At 44.3% G+C, this 18,451-nt stretch overlaps 1 protein-coding gene across 1 annotated transcript in view; it reads right to left on the bottom strand.

Annotated features, from left to right (window-relative positions):
* Positions 1-6,265: 6,265 nt before the first annotated feature.
* DSTYK (dual serine/threonine and tyrosine protein kinase) overlaps positions 6,266-18,451 on the bottom strand; it is a 50,325-nt gene continuing 38,139 nt past the window's right edge. Inside the window, exons 4-13 of the mRNA XM_061159907.1 lie at positions 17,909-18,141; positions 17,428-17,511; positions 16,594-16,770; positions 15,629-15,758; positions 15,112-15,268; positions 14,564-14,696; positions 12,835-12,948; positions 10,639-10,753; positions 9,151-9,285; positions 6,266-8,742 (exon numbers count right to left, since the gene is read on the bottom strand). Of these exons, the coding sequence (XP_061015890.1) occupies positions 8,555-8,742; positions 9,151-9,285; positions 10,639-10,753; positions 12,835-12,948; positions 14,564-14,696; positions 15,112-15,268; positions 15,629-15,758; positions 16,594-16,770; positions 17,428-17,511; positions 17,909-18,141 (1,466 nt within the window). The 3' untranslated portion in view covers positions 6,266-8,554. The remainder of the gene's footprint in view (positions 8,743-9,150; positions 9,286-10,638; positions 10,754-12,834; positions 12,949-14,563; positions 14,697-15,111; positions 15,269-15,628; positions 15,759-16,593; positions 16,771-17,427; positions 17,512-17,908; positions 18,142-18,451) is intronic.

Here is an 18,451-nt window from a genome sequence, read left to right on the forward strand (position 1 = left end):
ATCAGGGTCTTTTCGAATGACATGGCTCTTTACCATCATGTGGCCAAAGAACTGGAGCTTCAGCTTCAGCATCAGTCCTTCCATTGAATATTCAGGGTTGATTTCCTTTAGGGTTGACTGGTTTGATTTCCTTGCAGTCCAAGGGACTCTCAAGAGCCTTCTCCAACACCACGGTTCAAAAGCATCAATTCTTTGATGCTAGGCCTTCTTTATGGTTCAACTTTCACATCTGTACATGACTTACTGGAAAAACTGTAACTTTGACTATATAGACCTTTGTTGGCAAAGTGATGTCTCTGCCTTTTAATACACTGTCTAGGTTTGTCATAGCTTTTCTTCCAAGAAGCAAATGTCTTTTAATTTTGTGGCTGCAGTCACCATCCACAGTGATTCTGGAGCCCATCTGAGCAGATACAAACTACTGTATATAAAATAGGTAAACAAGGTCCTACTGTATAATGTAGGGAGCTATATTTAATGTCTTTTGGAACTATTTTTTTACTTATGCACTTATTTGGCTACGCTGGTCTTACTGGAAGCACAGGATTGTGTCTTTGCTGTGGCGTGCAGGGTCTTTAGTTTCAGGATGCCGGATCTGAGCTCCCTGAGCAGCAATCAGACCCAGGCCACTGGCATGGGGAGCATGCAGCCTTCGCCACTGGACCGCCAGTGAGGTCCCCTATATCCCATCTCTTGTAATCAACTATAATGGAAAAGAATATAAAAAAGAATATGCGTATGTATAACTGAAATACTTCTAAACGCCAGAAACTAGTGCAACACTGTCAATCAACTACACTTCGATTTTTTTAAAAGCCTCTGGTATAGTACATTGCTGGATGCTTGAGTGTTTTATGGTTAATCTCATTGAGAAGACTTGCTAAGAAAACAAGGAAATGGGAAGAAAGGAAATAAAAACCAAGGAGGTCTTCTTACAATGAAAGCAAGCCCAGAGGTTGGAAAATGAACTTCCCAGAAACCTGGCTGTTTCCACTCCATGCTCAGGCTCCAATCTATAAACCTCCTTCCATGACCTTGCCACCCAAGAGGGCCAGAAGGGTGGACGTAAACATCAAGCAGCCCAAGAGGTGAACTACAGTGGACACTTGTCACCTGGAGCCTGTGCTGAGTTTGTGTTCCTTTTCTAGCAGTTCTTTGATTACATTTCAGGAATCACGTCTTCTCTGCTGAATGTGGTTTTGGTGAGCAGGCAGATCGAGGTGCCAGGCTCCCACCATAGGATCTGGAGGAGAGAACCTTCCAACCCAGAGCCAGTAGAGAGGACATGGGCCTGGGGCTGTGCTGGGCCAGCTGAGGACACCCTCCCTGACAGCAGACGCATCAGGATGGAGACCGTTCTTCACAGCCACCATGAAAATTTGCTCCGGTTCCGACCGGCTGATTCGATGAGCCTGAATTTACAGTTTCCTATTGATTTTGTGAGCCTCTGATGTCTTTCCAATACATATTTCCTTTCTCCTAAATTAGCCATTTCATGTATCTTCTAAAATTACAATAAAAATAGATGTTCGTAGTAGATTAACAATAACAGAAATTCAATCTACTAGAAGTTGGACGTTCTCTCCCTAGGAAAGCCACTGTTATCATTTTGATATATATCCTTACAAACTTTTCTCTGTGTACATATAGAGAGATGGACTAGATCTCTAGATAATTTGGAGTTATAGGAGAATGGAGGAGGTTTTACCAAAAAAAAGAGGTCACACTAAATATATTCTTATATATGTATATTTTTTATAGGATGATATAGTATAAAATCTTCCTTCGTCAGTACAGAGAAATTTACACCATTCCTTTTAGTGGCTGCATAGCAATTCATGGTGTAAGAACCAAAATTTAATCATCCCCTGTTGTCATACATTAACACTGCCTCCAACTTTTTAGTATTACAAATAATGATGCAATAAATACTTACACTCACACACCCCTTCATGGGTCACAGCCTTGTCGTGGCAGAGGCTTACATAATTCAGTGACGCTATAAGCCGTGCTGTGCGGGGCTACCCCAGATGGATGGGTCATAGTGAAGAGTTCTGACAACATGTGATCCACTGGAGAAGGAAACGGCAACCCACTCCAGTATTCTTGCCACGAGAACCCCATAAACAGCATAAAAAGACAAAAAGATATGACACCAGAAGACGAGCTTCCCCCCACGCCCACACTGGTTGGAAGGTGTCCAGTATGTAACTGGGGAAGTAGGTGGTGGTGGTGTAGTTGCTAAGTCGTGTCCAACTCTTGGAACCCCATGGACTGTAGTCAGCTAGGCTCCGCTGTCCATGGATTTCCTAGGCAAGGATACTGGAGTGGGTTGTCATTTCCTTCTCCAGGGGATCTTCTCGACCCAGGGATCAAACCCAGTCTCCTGCATTATAGGCAGATTCTTTACCAACTGAGCCACCAGGGAAGCCTCTACTCAGGAAGAGCAGAGGGCAAACACTAATAGCTCCAGAAAGAATGAAGCGTTTGGGCAAAAGTAGAAACAACACTCAGTTGTGGATGTGTCTGGTGGTGAAAGGAAAACCGGATGCTGTAAAGAACAATATTGCATAGGAACCTGAAACTTTAGGTCCATGAATTGGACTTGGTTAAACAGGAGAAGGCAAGATTGAACACTGACATCTTGGGAATCAGTGAACTAAAATGGACAGGATGGTCGAACTTAATTCAGATGATCATCATATCTACTACTGTGGGCAAGAATCCCTTAGAAGAAATGAAGTAGCCTTCACAGTTAACAAGAGTCCAAAATACATACTTGGGTGCAACCTCAAAAATGACAGAATGATCTCATTTCTAAGGCAAACCATTCAACATCACAGTAATCCAAGTCTATGCCCCAACCAGTCACGCCAAAAAAGCTGAAATTGACCACTTCTATGAAGACCTACACGAACTTGTAGAACACACACCAAAAAAAGATGTCCTTTTCATTATACTGGATTGGAATGCAAAAGTAGGAAGTCAAGAGATACCCAGAATAACAGGCAAGTTTGATGTTGGAAGTACAGAAAAATGAAGCAGAGCAAAGGCTAACAGAGTTTTGTCAACAGAACATGCTGGTCATAGCAAATACCCTTTTCCAACAACTTAAGAGATGACGCTACACATGGACATCACCAGATGGTCAATCTGAAATCAGGTTGATTATGTTTTTTGCAGCTGAAGATGGAGAAGCTCTATATATAATCAGCAAAAACAAGACCTGGAGCTGACTGTGGCTCAGATCATGAGATCCTTATTGAGAAATTCAGGCTTAAACTGAAGAAAGTAAGGAAAACCATTAGGCCATTCAGGTATGACCTAAATCAAATTCCTTATGATTATACAGCGGAGATGATGAATAGATTCAAGGGATTAGATCTGGTAGACAGAGTGCCTGAAGAACTGTGGACAGAGGTTCATAACATTGTACAGGAGGCAATGTTATGGTCCAGAACCATCCCAAAGAAAAATAAATGCAAAAAGGCAAAGTGGTTGTCTGAGGAAGCTTTGTAAATAGCTGAGGAAAGAAGAGAAGCAAAAGGCATGGGAGAAAGGGAAAGATATACCCAACTGAATGCAGAGTTCCAGAGAAGAGCAAGGAGAGATAAGAAGGTTTTCCTAAAGGAGCAATGCAAAGAAACAGGAAAACAATAGAATGGGAAAGACTAGAGATCTCTCCAAGAAAATTGGGAGATATTAAGGGAACATTTCATGCAAGGATGAGCATGATAAAGGACAGAAACAGTAAGGACCTAATAGAAGCAGAACAGATCAAGAAAAGGTGGCAAGAATACACAGAAGAACTGTACAAAAAAGGTCTAGGTCATTCACCTAGAGTTGGGCATCCTGGAGCATGAGGTCAAGTGGGCCTTAGGAAGCATCACTACAAACAAAGCTAGTGGAGGTGTCAGAATGCCAGCTGAGCTATTTAAAATCCTCAAAGATGATGCTGTGAAAGTGCTGCACTCAATATGCCAGCAAATTTGGAAAACTCAGCAGTGGCCACAGGACTGGAAAAGGTCAGTTTTCATTCCAATCCCAGAGAAAAGCAGTGCCAAAGAATGTTCAAACTATTGTACAATTGTGTTCATTTCACATGCTTAGTAAATTTATGCTTAAAATCCTTCAAGCTAGGCTTCAGCAGTACGTGAACTAAGAACTTCCAGATGTATAAGCTGGGTTTCAAAGAGGTAGAAGAACCAGAGATCAAATTCCCAACATCTGCTGGATCATGGAAAAAGAAGGGAATTCCTGAAAAGCATCTGCTTCAGCATCACTGACTATGCTAAAGCCTTTGACTGTGTGGATCACAACAAACTGTGGAATATTCAGAGAGATGGGAGTACCAGACCACCTTACCGTCTCCTGAGAAATCTGTTTGCAGTTCAAGAAGCAACAGTTAGAACGAGACATGGTACAACCGACTAGTTAAAAACTGGGAAAGGAGTATGACAAAGCTGTACATTGTCACCTGCTTATGTAACTTTTCTGTGGAGCACATCATTCAAAACACCGGCTGGGTGAGTCACACGCTGGGATCAAGATTGCTGGGAGAAATCACCACCGCCTCAGACACGCAGACGGTAACATTCTAATGGCAGAAAGTGAAGAAGAGCTAAAGAGCCTCCTGATAAGGGTGAAAGAGGGGAGTAAAAAAGCTGGTTTAAAACTGGACATTCAAAAAACTAAGATCATGACATTCGGTTCCATCACTTCCTGGCAAACAGATGGGGAAACAATGGAAACAGTGACAGACTATTCTCTTGGGCTCCAAATTCACTGCAGATGGTGACTGCAGCTATGAAATTAAAAGACGCTTGCTTCTGGGAAGTAAAGCTGTGACAAACCTAGGCAGTGTATTAAAAAGCAGAGACATCACCTTGCCAATAAAGGTTTGTAGAGTCAAACCTATGGTTTTTCCAGTAGTCATGTATGAATATAAGAGCTGGACCATAAAGAAGGCTGAGTGCCGAAGCATTGATGTTTTTGAATTGTGATGCTGGAGAAGACTCTTGAGAGTCCCATGGACAGCAAGGAGAGCAAACAAATCAATCCTAAAGGAGATCAACCCTGATTGCAAGGAGTGATGCTGAAGCTGAAGCTGCAATACTTTGGCCACCTGATGCGAAAAGCCAACTCGCTGGAAAAGACCCTGATGCTGGGAACGATTGAAGGAAAAGGCAAAGGGGGGAGCAGAGGGTGAGATAGTTGGATAGCATCACCGACTCAATGGACATGAATTTGAGCAAACTCCAGGAGACAGTGGAGGACAGAGAAGCCTGGCATGTTGGAGTTCTTGGGGCTGCAAAGAGTTGGACATCACTTAGTGACTGAACAACAACGAATCACAAGCAGTTACAGCAAAAAGCGAAGCAGCTATGGAGTCTGATGTTGTAATCCAAAACAGCACACACAGCCGCCCCTGGGAGAAGGCATGCTCCATGCTGACAGCCCCTGGTCATTACAGATGTTGCCACTCTGCTGGTAGAGGTCTATGATGGTGTCCATTAGGCACTGCCAAGAAAGCAAATCTGAAGAGCAGCTTGAGCCTAAAAAGTTCAAATATTCCAAATGCAGATAGGCCCATGTTTGTATTCCATGCAGCAAATGTCTCAGAGTGTAATCAAGAGTAGCCAAGCTTGTGCATGAGTTTAGAATGTTGCAAGTTCCTGCTGAAGAGAGGCTGGTGCAAAGAGTGTGAACCCAGGAGAGACTCTGAAAAGTCAACTGCTCTCTCTGCACTTTCCCCTTCCCCTCTGCTGTCCTACCTCCGCTCCCTGGGCCCACCCTCTGATCACGTCAGGTGCCCAGAGACTGGGGGTGACCCATGCACAAGAGTGACGTGTTCGGTGGTCACGTGAGGTGCCCAGAGACTGGGAGTGACCCATGCGGAAGAGTGACATGTTCGGCCAATCTTTACAGCAAACTGAAAGACCTCTAGGAGCCCAGTGGAAATGGAATGGAATAGGGAGCATCCAGTAGATATAGCGAGGGAAGGGAAAACAAAAGCCAAATAGATGTAAACCTAAAATGTTAATGCGATCTTTATTATACAGCACATCTGGTGTGTGTGTATCCCAGAAGTACACTCTATAAAACCAAGTCCAGCCATTCAAAATTACACTAAGTGAAGACTTAACCCATAGTTGCGTGGCTTAAAAACATACACAATTAACACTGTCCTGCTGTAAGAATATTATGGATAGGGACGGGGAGCACAGGAAGGGAGAGGGTGTAAGAACTGGAGTTTGTGCCCAAGTAATTTTCTCGTTATTGCACTTTTATTCTACATACTTAGTATATTACACTTTTATTTAACACTGTAATAATAAACATTAGTCCTTTAAAACAAACAAACAAAAACATTACCTAAAGACAAAAGACAACAAGCTATCCAGACTGGTTTCCAATGTCAAGTGTTCACACACAGCCTGTTTTCCATCAGCTCAGCTGGACTGGATGTTAACAAAGCAATAAAGTTAAAAATAAAACCCTTTTAAGAACAGTAGTGCTATTTAAAATCCCCAAGGGAGTTTGTCATACAAGTTTCTCAAAGTTACTCGCACCTAACCCACTTAAATATCACACTAGCCCTAACCCACCCCACCCTCATATTTAGAAGGATAAACCCTCTTTTTTTCTTTTAAAGAAAAAGTGGGTTATTTGGTCCAGCAAATCCAAAAATCAAGCTTTGAAAACTCAAAGAAAGCAACTACTCTTTTGGCAGTGGACTCTTGGAGGGCTATTTATCCCACTGTGATGCAGTATGAACTTCCTAACTAGTCAGATGGAATACCACCCATGCCTTCTCTCCAAAGCAAGGCCGGGGGGAGTCTATCCCCCAAAGTGCTATTACAGTCAGCAACCCTTGGCTTCTCAGTGCTAAACAATAAGCCAAAAATAAAGTGTCACTCAGTGCGGGTATCACTCGCAGCCCTGCTGCCCAAACCACTTCTCTCATCAGGGGAAAACTTTCTCAATGCTTCTTTGGCAGCTCAAGCAAAAATGCAAAAAAAAAAAAAAAAAAAAAAAGGCCATGGAGAGCTGACAGCCAGGAGCTGAGAGTCGCACAGTCCGTGTCTCTATCTGTAGCAGGAAGACAGCCTTCCCTTTCACTCTCTTCTTTTAGTGTTAAAAATTAGGAGAAGCTGCTGCCCAGGCTCTGTCCCTTTAAAACTGATGGAGTCACAAATGACTTCTTTGGTCTGAGAAGAACCAGCACAGCCCTCCTTTCCAGAGAAGCGAAAGGCTTTTGCTCAATGAGCCCCTCTCTGCAGAGGACCCAGGGAGCGAGGGCATGTCTAGGGAACTCCACCCCAACGTGCATCCCTCAGTCTGCCCAGACCAACCTTGCTGCCAGCTCCCCTGGCCACAGCAGCTACTCTGCAGCCCCAGGCCCCACTGTGTCTCCTGACTGCTTGGCAGGAAGGCTCCTCAGTCAGTTCTGAAGCAACAGAAGTGACCAGACTTCAAGCGCGTTAAAAGTGGCCAGGTGATCATTTTCAGGCTGAGGTGAATTTCCCTAATTCAGGCGGTAAGAAGGAGGGAACATAGTAAGGGTAATTCTTCTCCCCACCCTTCCTCCTCCCCCAGCCACAATCTCACCTCATCACGTGGGAGCACAGACAACCAAAACTAGGAGGTAAAATCTTCAAGACTTTGGTCTTGTGGAGCCCTCTACAGCCCAAGTCCTTCCAGACTTCTTTGAATATCTAGTGTCTTCCCAAGTAATATACAATACAGTACATTTCATGGCATTCCATCACTTAAATAATGGGTGCCAAGGAACAAAGAACCCAAAATTAGTGGACACTGTTATTAAACAAATGCAAAGTATACACACATGTTACACATATGTATTCCCGTACTCAGCCTGCTGAGTGTTTAAATAACACTTCCAAATATCTACATCTGGACTTTGGCTGGCCTGGAGACTTTCAGGAATATTTTGCACCTTTTCTTGGAATACTTTTTAAAAAATGAACTGTAACCACTTATCTCCTTACTAAGCATTAGCCCCTCCCTTGCGTCTTCCTACTCAGGCAAACGATATGGGGTATCTGCTAGGAAACTAATGTCTGAGAAACTAGGCCATAGGGGATAAACCGAAAAGCGGCTCTGGGTAGAGAAAAACCTAACCTCCCATGTGTAAACAGGAGTATGGACTACTAAGGCTTCAAAGAATGTTGGGAATGTGGGCTCCACAATGGAAGCACAGAGTCCTGATTATAGCTGGAGCTAAAAGACAGTCTGGAAAAGGGAACTGTGTATGACTTTTCTTGAAATTTCATACAGAAGAGATTTATACTGATTTTTTTTTTTGGCTAAAGAAATAGCCTGGGCACAGGGGACTGCCGGATGTGCTTAAATAGCCATCCGACTCTTCACTATCTGGGAGTCATCTCTGCCTGGGAGGGTCTCAAGTTTCCCAGCAAGCATCAGTCCCCTCGGGAGCACTCTGTAACGAATAAATGTCAAATTCTTCCCATAGCCAAAAGGTGAGGGGAAGGAAAAAAAAAAAAAGACTGAAAGAGAAAGGTCTCTGCTGTCAAGTAGAATCATCGAGTCCTCTGTTTGGCCTCTCAGAATGTGACTTGCATAGCCGGTCCATGATGCCCTGGAGCATGGGCTGGACAATGCCCAAGAGAGGTCTCTGAGAGGGGTCACCATCCCAACAGGCTTCCATCAGCTGCCAGCACTCCTCATCAAACACAGGAAGGCGTTCTGGACGGGCCCCTAGAGAACGGAGCATCGAAATAAGACCAGAGGCAGCGAGAAGGGACCGACACAACAAAGAGGCATGATCAGCTCCGAAGCCAATTACCCAGCTGGGCTCAGGATGTTAAAGGATGCAAGAGGCTTTGGCTTCAACTGCAGTTATCTAGGTTAGAACTTAATAGTAAGAGTGATGAAAAAATGGAATATACTGGCATAGGAAGTTGAAGAATTAGACATTTTAAAGAAAAAAAGCCTTTCTGAGAATTCAGAACCATGCTGCCTGGACAGAAAGGTTGGACTTAAACGTCTTTTCTGGATTCCATGGTGGTTTAAACGTGTATGAGGTCCTGCTGTGGAGTGGCCGGAGTGGGGGTTTCAGCGTGCTCCCGCCAAGGGTGACAACGAAGCAGGGCTCGTGGTGCTTACCTCTCCGGACGTTGTTCCAGAGATGGTCTTTGCTGGCACACCTCTCAAATGCCTCTGGGAGCTTGACAGAGCCTGAGCAGATATACCAGAAGAGAATGCCAAAGGCGTAGACATCCACGGAATTATCATACTTCCCTGCAGCAAGAAAGGGTGACAAGTAGTGAGCAGGGAGGGAAGCAACAGCATCACACTCACCTGCATCAGTGGAGGCCTTTTCACACTGTTTCTAGAGCCTTTAGTATCCATTATCTCTTATAACAACCCTGTTAGAAAGGACACATTTATAATGCCCATTTTATAGTATGAAAAATTACGGCACTGGGAGGGCCAAAGATTAAGAAGAGAACCAAGACTAGAACTTGACAAAGGAGAAGGAAAATAGGCCTTTAATTTTAATGGGACTGTCAAAAAGATGAATCCTGAAAGGTCATGTTAGGGAAATAAAATTGGAAAATACAGGTGGGTAAACAGGTTGGAACCAGAACATTTTTACACATTTTAAACATATTTAAAGTCAGACAGTATGGATTCGGTGGGGAGAAGGGGTCATTTATGCTTTAGAGCAGGAGGTAACATGAAGAAAATATTTTAGAAAGATTACTTTTACAACAGTAGGATGAACTGCAATAGAAACGATCAAAGGACTTTAAATATGAAGTGGCCAAGATCAAATAATAGAAGTGGGAATAGAAATTTTTTAAAGTCAGGGAAAGAAAAATGGTGACTGCCTACTTCTTTTCGATGTGTGTAAAACTACAGCTGTCCAACTAACTCCTGATCCTTATGTTGCTGTCGCTCAGTCTTGTCTGACCCTTTGCGACCCCATGGACTGTAACACGTCATGCTCCATGCGACTCTCCAGGCAAGAATACCGGAGTGGGTTGCTGTGTCCTTCTTCAGGGGATCTCCCCGACCCAGGGAGCAAACTCGACTCTTCTGCACTGGGAGACAGATTCTGCACCACTGGCCACCAGGGGAGCCCGAGCAGCTTCCTACTAGCTATCTGTTACACGTGGCAGCGTATATGTCACTGCAACTCTCTTAATTCCTTCCGTCCTCTCCTTCCCCTGCTGTGTCCACAAGTCCATCCTCTCATCTGCATCTCTAGTCCTGCCCTTCAAACAGGTTCATCAGTATCATTTTTCCAGATTCTGTAATATATGTGTTAATATACAATATCTGTTTCTGTATTTCTGACTTCACTCTATCAACACTTTATGATTAAATAATTGGCTGACTATGCCAATTATGGCACTAACAGCCCAGAGAGACAGCCACAAGGTAGCTGGTGACTCCCATTTATAACTGTCTTTCTTGCTCCTTTACCTCTTCACTTTTCTCCCTACTTGTCTTGCGTTTCTCCTGTTCTGGTTTCTCCCCCTGTACCAGAACTGCCAGTAGTACTTGAGGGTATTACTTAGTCCAAAGGGTAGCACTTGGTTAAAATACAGAGCTCTGCCCAAACCCACTCCCCACCCTCCAGCTTACCTGTGAAAAGTTCAGGGGCCATATGGATTGGTGTCCCCACAATGCTGCCTGACATCATGGCCTCTGGCTTGCAGAATCCTAAGTCAGTGATCTTGGCACGGTTCTGCTTGTCCAACTGCCAACAAAGCAGGATGCCAGTCAGCCTATGCCTCGTCCTGCACACAGCGCTCAACTGCATACCCAAGCTCAGAAGCAGGCACCCACCTCACAGCAGTACTTAATCAGCTCTGCCTCCCATCTCCCTGTCTCCAGACTCACTCCCGTTGCTTCTCCCCAGACTGTAAGCAACCTGATGCCAGGACCGTCTTTTTCATCTTTGTATCCCCAGCATATAGCATAGTGCTTAGCACGTATCAGGAGCTTAGCAAATGTTGGAAGAATGAATAAATGAAGGACACTAAGGAAAAGTATTTCAGTTCCTGATTATTCTCCTCTGACCTCCAGAACCCAGGGCAGAAAGTTGGTAAGTAAGAAGGTTGAGCTCCTCTGGTCAGCTGAGGGCTTTTATGACTCCCTCAAGTTTCCTTTCCTAAGGTCCAAGGCAATAAATCAATGTCTCAGAGGAATAAAGAAGCAACTGTATGTATATATAATGGAATATAACTCAGCCATAAAAAAGAATGAAATGATGCCATTTGCAGTGACATGGATGGACCTAAAGATTATCAAAAGAAGAGAAGTCAGAGAAAGACAAATATATGACACCACTTCTATGTGGAATCTAAAACATGATACAAATGAACTTATTTACAAAACAGAAGCAGACTCATAGACATGGAAAACAAACTTACAGCCACCAAAGGGGGAAGGGGTGGCAGAGGGATAAATTAGGAGTTTTGGATTGGCAGATATAAATTACTACATATAAAATAGATAATCAACAATGTTTATAGCACAGGGAACTATATTCAGTATCTTGTAATGGCATAAAATTGGTAAGAATATGATAAAAGAATACAGATATGTAGAACTGAATCACCTTGCTATATACCAGAAACTAACACAATATTATAAATCTTTATGTAACTGTAACTGTGTTGTGCTTAGTCGTGTCCAACTCTTTATGACCCCATGAACTTCAGCCTGCCAGGCTTCTCTGTCCATGGAATTTCCCAGGCAAAAATACTGGAGTGGGTTGCCATTTCCTCCTCCAGGGGATCTTCCCAACCCAGGGATCAAATCCACTCCTCTGTGTCTCCTGCATAGGCAGGTGGATTCTTTACCACTGAGCCACCAAGGAAGCCCTGATAATGGCATTTTAATTATGTGGAAGAATGTCTTTTCCTTAGAAGATACAAGCTGAAGTATTTGGGAGCAAAGTTGTTTTTTTTTTTTTTTTTTTTTTAATTAATTTAGCTGCTCCAGGCCTTAGCTGCAGCACTTGGGATCTTCAATCTTTGTTGTGGCTGGATCCTGTTGTGCAAGATCTTTAGTTGCAACGTGAGAACTCTTAGTTGCAGTTATGTGAATCTAGTTCCCTGACCAGGGATCAAACCTGGGCCTCCTGCATTGGGAGCACGGAGTCCTGGCCAGGGATCACGAGGAAATTCCCTAGAAGCAGACCTTTATCTGCAACTTACTCTCATATAGTTCAGTAAAAAAGTGTGTGTGCACATGCAGGTGACGAGAGCGAGACAGAAACAAAGAGAGCCTACACTAGGAGAGAGAGTATGGATCTGGATGAGCAGCATGTGGGTCTTCATCACACCACTTTTTTAGCTTCTCTGTAAGTTTAAATTTTCTCACCAGGGTTAGGAGAAAAAACCTTAAGCAATATAAGCTAGACCTATGACACAATTCTTCCCTAAGCTGCAAGTCCAAGATACCATCCATCTATTCTGCTGTGAACTGTTCTACTCTCACCCCAGGCTCTTCCTGTGAACAGATTTATTTTATGTGTGAAAGTATTAGTCGCTCAGTCGTGTCTGACTCTTCGAGACCCTATGGACTGTACCTAGCCAGGCTCCTCTGTCCGTGGAATTCTCCAGGCAAGAATACTGGAGTGGACAGCCATTCCCTCCTCGGGGGGGGGGGGGGGTCTTCCCGACCTAGGGCTTGAACGTAGGTCTCCTCCATGGCAGGCAGATTCTTCACTGTCTGAGCCGCTAGGGAAGCCCCTATTTATGTGTACTTCCTTCCAAAGGTCACTTACATGCAGAGACAGGGAGTTATCTTGGCGAAACAGCTCTTACTTACCAGCACGTTTTTCAGTTTGACATCACGGTGGACAAGCCCCTGGCTGTGCAGGAAGCGGATTCCCTCCACGACATCCAGGGCTATCTGCAAACGGGTCTCCAGGGCCAGCCCAGCCTTGGGGAGACAAAAGGGCTTACGTGTCACCAAGCGGACGACTCCTCAACCCCACTCGCTTATACCGACTAAGAGTTCCTCTGTGAGGTACTGAGAGGCCGCACACTAGGGTACCAGGCAGAGAAGCAGGTGAGAGCCAGCGACGAGGAAGGCAGGCAGGAGAGGGAGACAAAGGGAAGGCAAGGAAAGGCAAGCTGTAAGGCCAGAGCACGTCTCCTGCAGGCAGCACTCAGGCAGCTGGATGATCCCCAAAGTGACCAGGAGAGCCACAGCTAAACACCTGAAGGCATGAGCTCATCTCTAACCTGAATAAACTCTAGAACTGCCTCAGAGGCTCAGAGTGAGTATTTCTAGGACTCTCAGGCAGATTTACTTCCATTGTTTTGTAGGCCTAGTTAGTCCAGATTTGGTTTTGTGGATTCAAATGCCAAAGTCATTCATGTTACTTGTAGCAAGGTTCCAATTTAGGGTCTTCTGAATTCTGGAGAATGTTATATCACTTATCCAAAAGCCTATATATGGTTCTCTAACCCACTTATGGAAAAGCATCTCAAGGTGCTGAGCCTAACTCCCCTGAAATGAAGAAAGAAAGCCACTTGGAGAGTCCTTTTCTTCATCTTATTGATTTCTCATGGCTCCTGCAAGCATTTCTAAAGATTCTTCTGTCTTACTTCTGAAAGCTTCCATATAAACTGGGAAAAGAGGTACCTGTGAGAAGAAACTTACCAGACACTCTGTCTGGGCTTAGCTTTTCTAGCTCCAGTGTAGAAGAGGACAAACAAAAGAAACCTCTCTATTTCCCTCCTGGGGTCTGTTTTAGATGAGAGGAACTCAGCATTCAACTGAGAACATTTTACCTTCATTCAAAATCTTTTGCTTCTCACTGTCTACAAGAGAATTTGAATTTTATGGAATTCTTAACAGTTTTGGTCTTTTATAATTTGTTCCCAACACTTCTTTGCATATCATTTCCCCTCTATTCCCCAAATGAACCACCTGCTCCAACACAGTCATAGTGTCTTTCACAAGTCCTGGGCACTATCCTACTTCTTCCCCTGGTATAAGTTCTTCTTTCCAACATCTGCCCAAATTTTACCCACCAGGGTATTATCAAACTCAAATGCCACCTGTTCATGAAATGATAACTGGCTACAATTTTTTTTCAAGTCTTGGCCAAAATAAATTTATATATATATATATTTTTTCCCAATTATATGTTTTGATATCCTCTTATGTTGCTTAATACAAGGCCTTGTACAAAGTAACCACTAATAAATATTTGCTGACAAAAAAAAACTGGTTTAATTCACTGAGAAGAAAAAAGAAAGAAAGAATAGTAGAGTTACAGGAAGCTCTTCTGCTCCTCTGTGTAGTCTAGATTTTTATCATTACCACAATAGGTAAAAGTCGTGAACTGCAATATTCTAGACATAAAATGGGCCAAAGAAACAACTTATGAGACATTTTTTAGGGTTTTGGAGCTGAAGGTAATAGTTTGATTACTCCAAAAACGCCCTATGAGAGCTAGAGGCTCTGAATCAGGAAGAAGGGAGGAAGGCCAGAAAGGAACCCGTGAATCTGGCTGCAAGCTGGCCACTCCCTGTCGGCCCCTCACCTTCAGCCCTGTGTAGAGGTCCCGGTGCAGCCGCTCCATGATGAGCAGCACGGCGATGCTGGAGCCACCGCCGTAGCTGTAGTCGATGACAGAACCGTGCAGATCCACCAAGCGCTCATGCTTTGGCAGAGACCTGGTGAGGAGCAGAGAGGCCTGGCTAGAGCATCTTGGTGCTATCCTCGAGTAGCATGTCACCACGGGTGACCATGCTTAGTCCAGGCCCAGAGTAATGGCCCTCAGGACAGAGAGTGCCAAGAGAATGGCCTCTCTAACAAGGACAAAGAATTATGGAATCTGAAAGGGGACAGGCCTTGAGGACTAAGGAAGAAAGGCAAATATAAGGATGTGTCTGAGAATTAGGATGGGGGGAAAGGGCAGGGAAAGGAGTAAAGGCCTTGAAGAGACCGAAATACTGGTCTACAGCATTGTGAGACATGGAACCGAGGGTCAGAGCACACTGTATCTCTCGGTACAAAATTTATACGAGGTTTCTAGGTTCCTCTCTAGAAGAACTGCTCCCCACAGAGATGACTGAGAGCAGAACCTACCTCATGTAGTGGAACTCCAAAGCCAGGTCATTCCAGTGCTTCTCATCTGGGGGGACAACTGACTTGAGGGCACAAGGGAAGTGCCCACCCCAGTTGTCACAGAGGTACACCACGCCGTACTGGCCCCGGCCCAGCTCCTGCCCCAGTTTAGGTTTACCTGTAAGGGACAGAGACAGAGATAAGGCAGGAAGGATGTGAACGTGCTGGGCAACCGACTCTTAAGATTCTCAGATGCGGACCTGTGTAGAAGCAGGAAGTCATAACTATGCCAGGGAAAGAAATGTGGATGTTTTGTAAACCAATAGTAACCTAACTGCTTTAATTTAAATAAACTTTGGTTGTGTTATTTGAACTACATAAACAGTAGGACCAAGCAGACTTCATCAGAAATTAAAAAATAGTAGATGCTTAGACAGCTTTGCAAGCTTTAGACAGTGGGATTCTCTGAGAGTGGACATGAGGATGTTAGGTATCCAGAAGCCTCCTCCTATTTACTAGGGAAAAAGTAAGGACTCACGATGCAGTAAGACATCCTGTAAAGAACGGCTTTCCAGCGAAAGGCGTGCCAGGCGGGGAGCATGATCTTTCCGAACCTTCAGCCATAGATCTTCAGTTTTCTCCAACCGGCCTGAGTGGCCAGCTTCCAGCTGGGACAGAAAAAGAAGAAAGAAATATGGCTTATCAGGTCCCCAGCTTTGGCTTCCTCACCTATTATAGGGATAACAATATCTACCTCATGAGGGTAACTGTGAGAATTAAGTAAGATGCATGTAACGCAACTCAGGGGTTGGCAGGTAGTGAGCACTCATTAAGTAGTAATTTTTTTCCTCCTGGATGTATAACCACATCTACCCACCCTGCCCTCCACAAACATGTACACACATGCACCTGCACACACCCACACCCTCCCCAAAAGGCACAAGCAAATGTCACATAACTGCAAACTACTGTGAAAGTTGGGGGCTTCCCGGGTGGCTCAGATGGTAAAGAAACTGCCTGTGGTGCAGGAGACCTGGGTTCTATCCCTGGGTTGGGAAGATCCTCTGGAGGAGGGCATGGCAACCCACTCCAGTATTCTTGCCTGAGAATCCCCTGCAGTCCATGGGGCTGCAAAGAGTGGGACATGACTGAGTGACCAAGCACACACATGGAAGTTGGAATGCCATCCCTTTTTGTCTCTCATTCCTAAAATACTATATAAACTCATATAAAATTCCTACCCTTTGATTTTCATTCCTCACTCAGTGAAGTGAGGAGAAATTAACTGAGTTTTCTCCATTCTCTCTAGAGTTAGAAAAACATCCACATGAAACATTTATTGATGAAACACTCTGTAACTTAGTATTATCCTCTAACACAAGAGAAAGAAAATATACTGATGATTTTTAAACAATTATATAGAGGGCAGTAGATAAAGCACTCCACAGCAGATGAGGCTCCTCTCTGCTTGATCCAGTTGTATCTCCTTTCCTACAGACTCACCTGCCGCAAGGAAGCTGCAAAGGCCTCGTGAGAACTGTTGAGCCGAGTCCTGAACTGGCTGCAAATGCTTTTGGCCAGCTTGGAGGCACTGAGGCTCTCGATGGCTTCCTGGGCCACCTTCCTCTTCCACTCCAGTGTGATGGCAGGTGGGCTCACCCAAGTGATGCGCTGGATGATCTGTAAGGACAGGGGTAGTGAGAACACTGAGGAGGGGAGACAGGAACCATTAGGAAGCACCCCTTCCTCACTGGATTACCCATTCAGCAGGCCAGGATCTTAAGACCAGAGCTGTATGAGGTCCAACAGTCCTCTCCAATTTCACCTACCTCAAAATCGGGGCTCAGTCCAATGGAAAGCATCAAAGAACAGTAGGCTTGGAATGCATGTTCACAAATCCTCAATACATTACAAACAGTACTGGGGGTGCCTGATAAATCCCTTTCTAAATCAGCAAATAATTCAATATAAGAACCAGACTGAATACCAGAAAATAAATCATACTCATGGTCTTTGGTAACAAAGCCTGGTTCTGAGAAAACACTTAGGTTGGGGAAGAGAAACATGAAAAAGTTAGAGAAGTAAGAGTTTTATGGCTCCATAAAATATCATTTACCTACATTACTTTTAAGAGTTAAAGGGGACAGTTAATAATTATTTCAGAACAGGCATAAATCAGAACTTTCCCAGGCTAGAAAATCAGGACCAACAGCCACCTATACTGACAGATATCAGTTTGCCTAGGACAGATATCCTAGACATTAGTTCCTGTTGGAGAGACCAAGATTCATTTGAGCCAATTAGGGGCTGAAAAATGTTTCCCTAAAAAACCTCTACCTGTTTGATTTGCTCCCACAGCATCCTTGTAACTGAGGACCCTGAGTGAAATGTGACTTCAACATGATAGGCAGCATTTAAGATCTGAAAAAGAATACACAATAAGAGAGTCAATATGCCCTGAGTAAAGTGGATAAATAAAAATGCAATAAATGATATTTATTTCAAGAACATGGTCCAGTTTCAAGGGTCCCAAATCTACCCCGCCACGTATGTGCAGAGTCAAGGCATGGTGGTCCCCTGTTTTGTGACCAGTGGGACCCGTCTGATTCATCTCCGTCGTCTTGCTCACTGGCTGGACTGCACCCTGACAGTTCACAAGCACCTCCACAGACAGTGGTCGTGAGACAGGAGAACAAAATTCAAACTGCACTGGCGTGAAGACTGAAACGGAGATTCTTGGCTAACTTGAAGCTGGGCTTGTGGGTGGATTCTGTTTCCTGTGTTATCTGTGGCCAGCTCTTAACTACCCTCTGAGTACCTGTTTGAGATAATTACTGGTGATGTGAACCGAGACATCCTGAGACTTCTCCAGGCTCTGCAGACACCGTTCCAGGGTTCCAACAAAGCTCTCACGTAGGTAATCCACGGAGCTGATCAGCTTGTTAGCCACTGCTTGATTAAGCCGGGAAATGATGAGCTCCTGGATCTGTCGGATGCAGCACTTGATCTCTCTGGTGCCCACTGGCTCTCCATTCTCAGGGACAATGACATCTATGGAGGCACAGCAAAAAGCTAACTCATTGTGAGGGGGATGGGCAGGTACACTGAATACTGTCGGACCCAAGGAGCTAGCATGCTGATTGCTACAAAACACACATGGCTGACAAACTTGGGACTCTCAGCATGAGGGGTCATGCAATCCTCAACCATTTAAGGCATCTAAGAATCCTGAAGGATCACCTATGTACAGAATGAACCTATTGATTCTGTCAGCTCTTACATCACATTTACAGAAGGACAGGAACAACATTTATTGAGTGCAGACTATGTGAAATGCACAGTATGTATTTTACATATCTAA

The sequence above is a fragment of the Dama dama genome, chromosome 14, assembly GCF_033118175.1.
Source record: "Dama dama isolate Ldn47 chromosome 14, ASM3311817v1, whole genome shotgun sequence".
Classification (NCBI taxonomy): domain Eukaryota; kingdom Metazoa; phylum Chordata; class Mammalia; order Artiodactyla; family Cervidae; genus Dama; species Dama dama.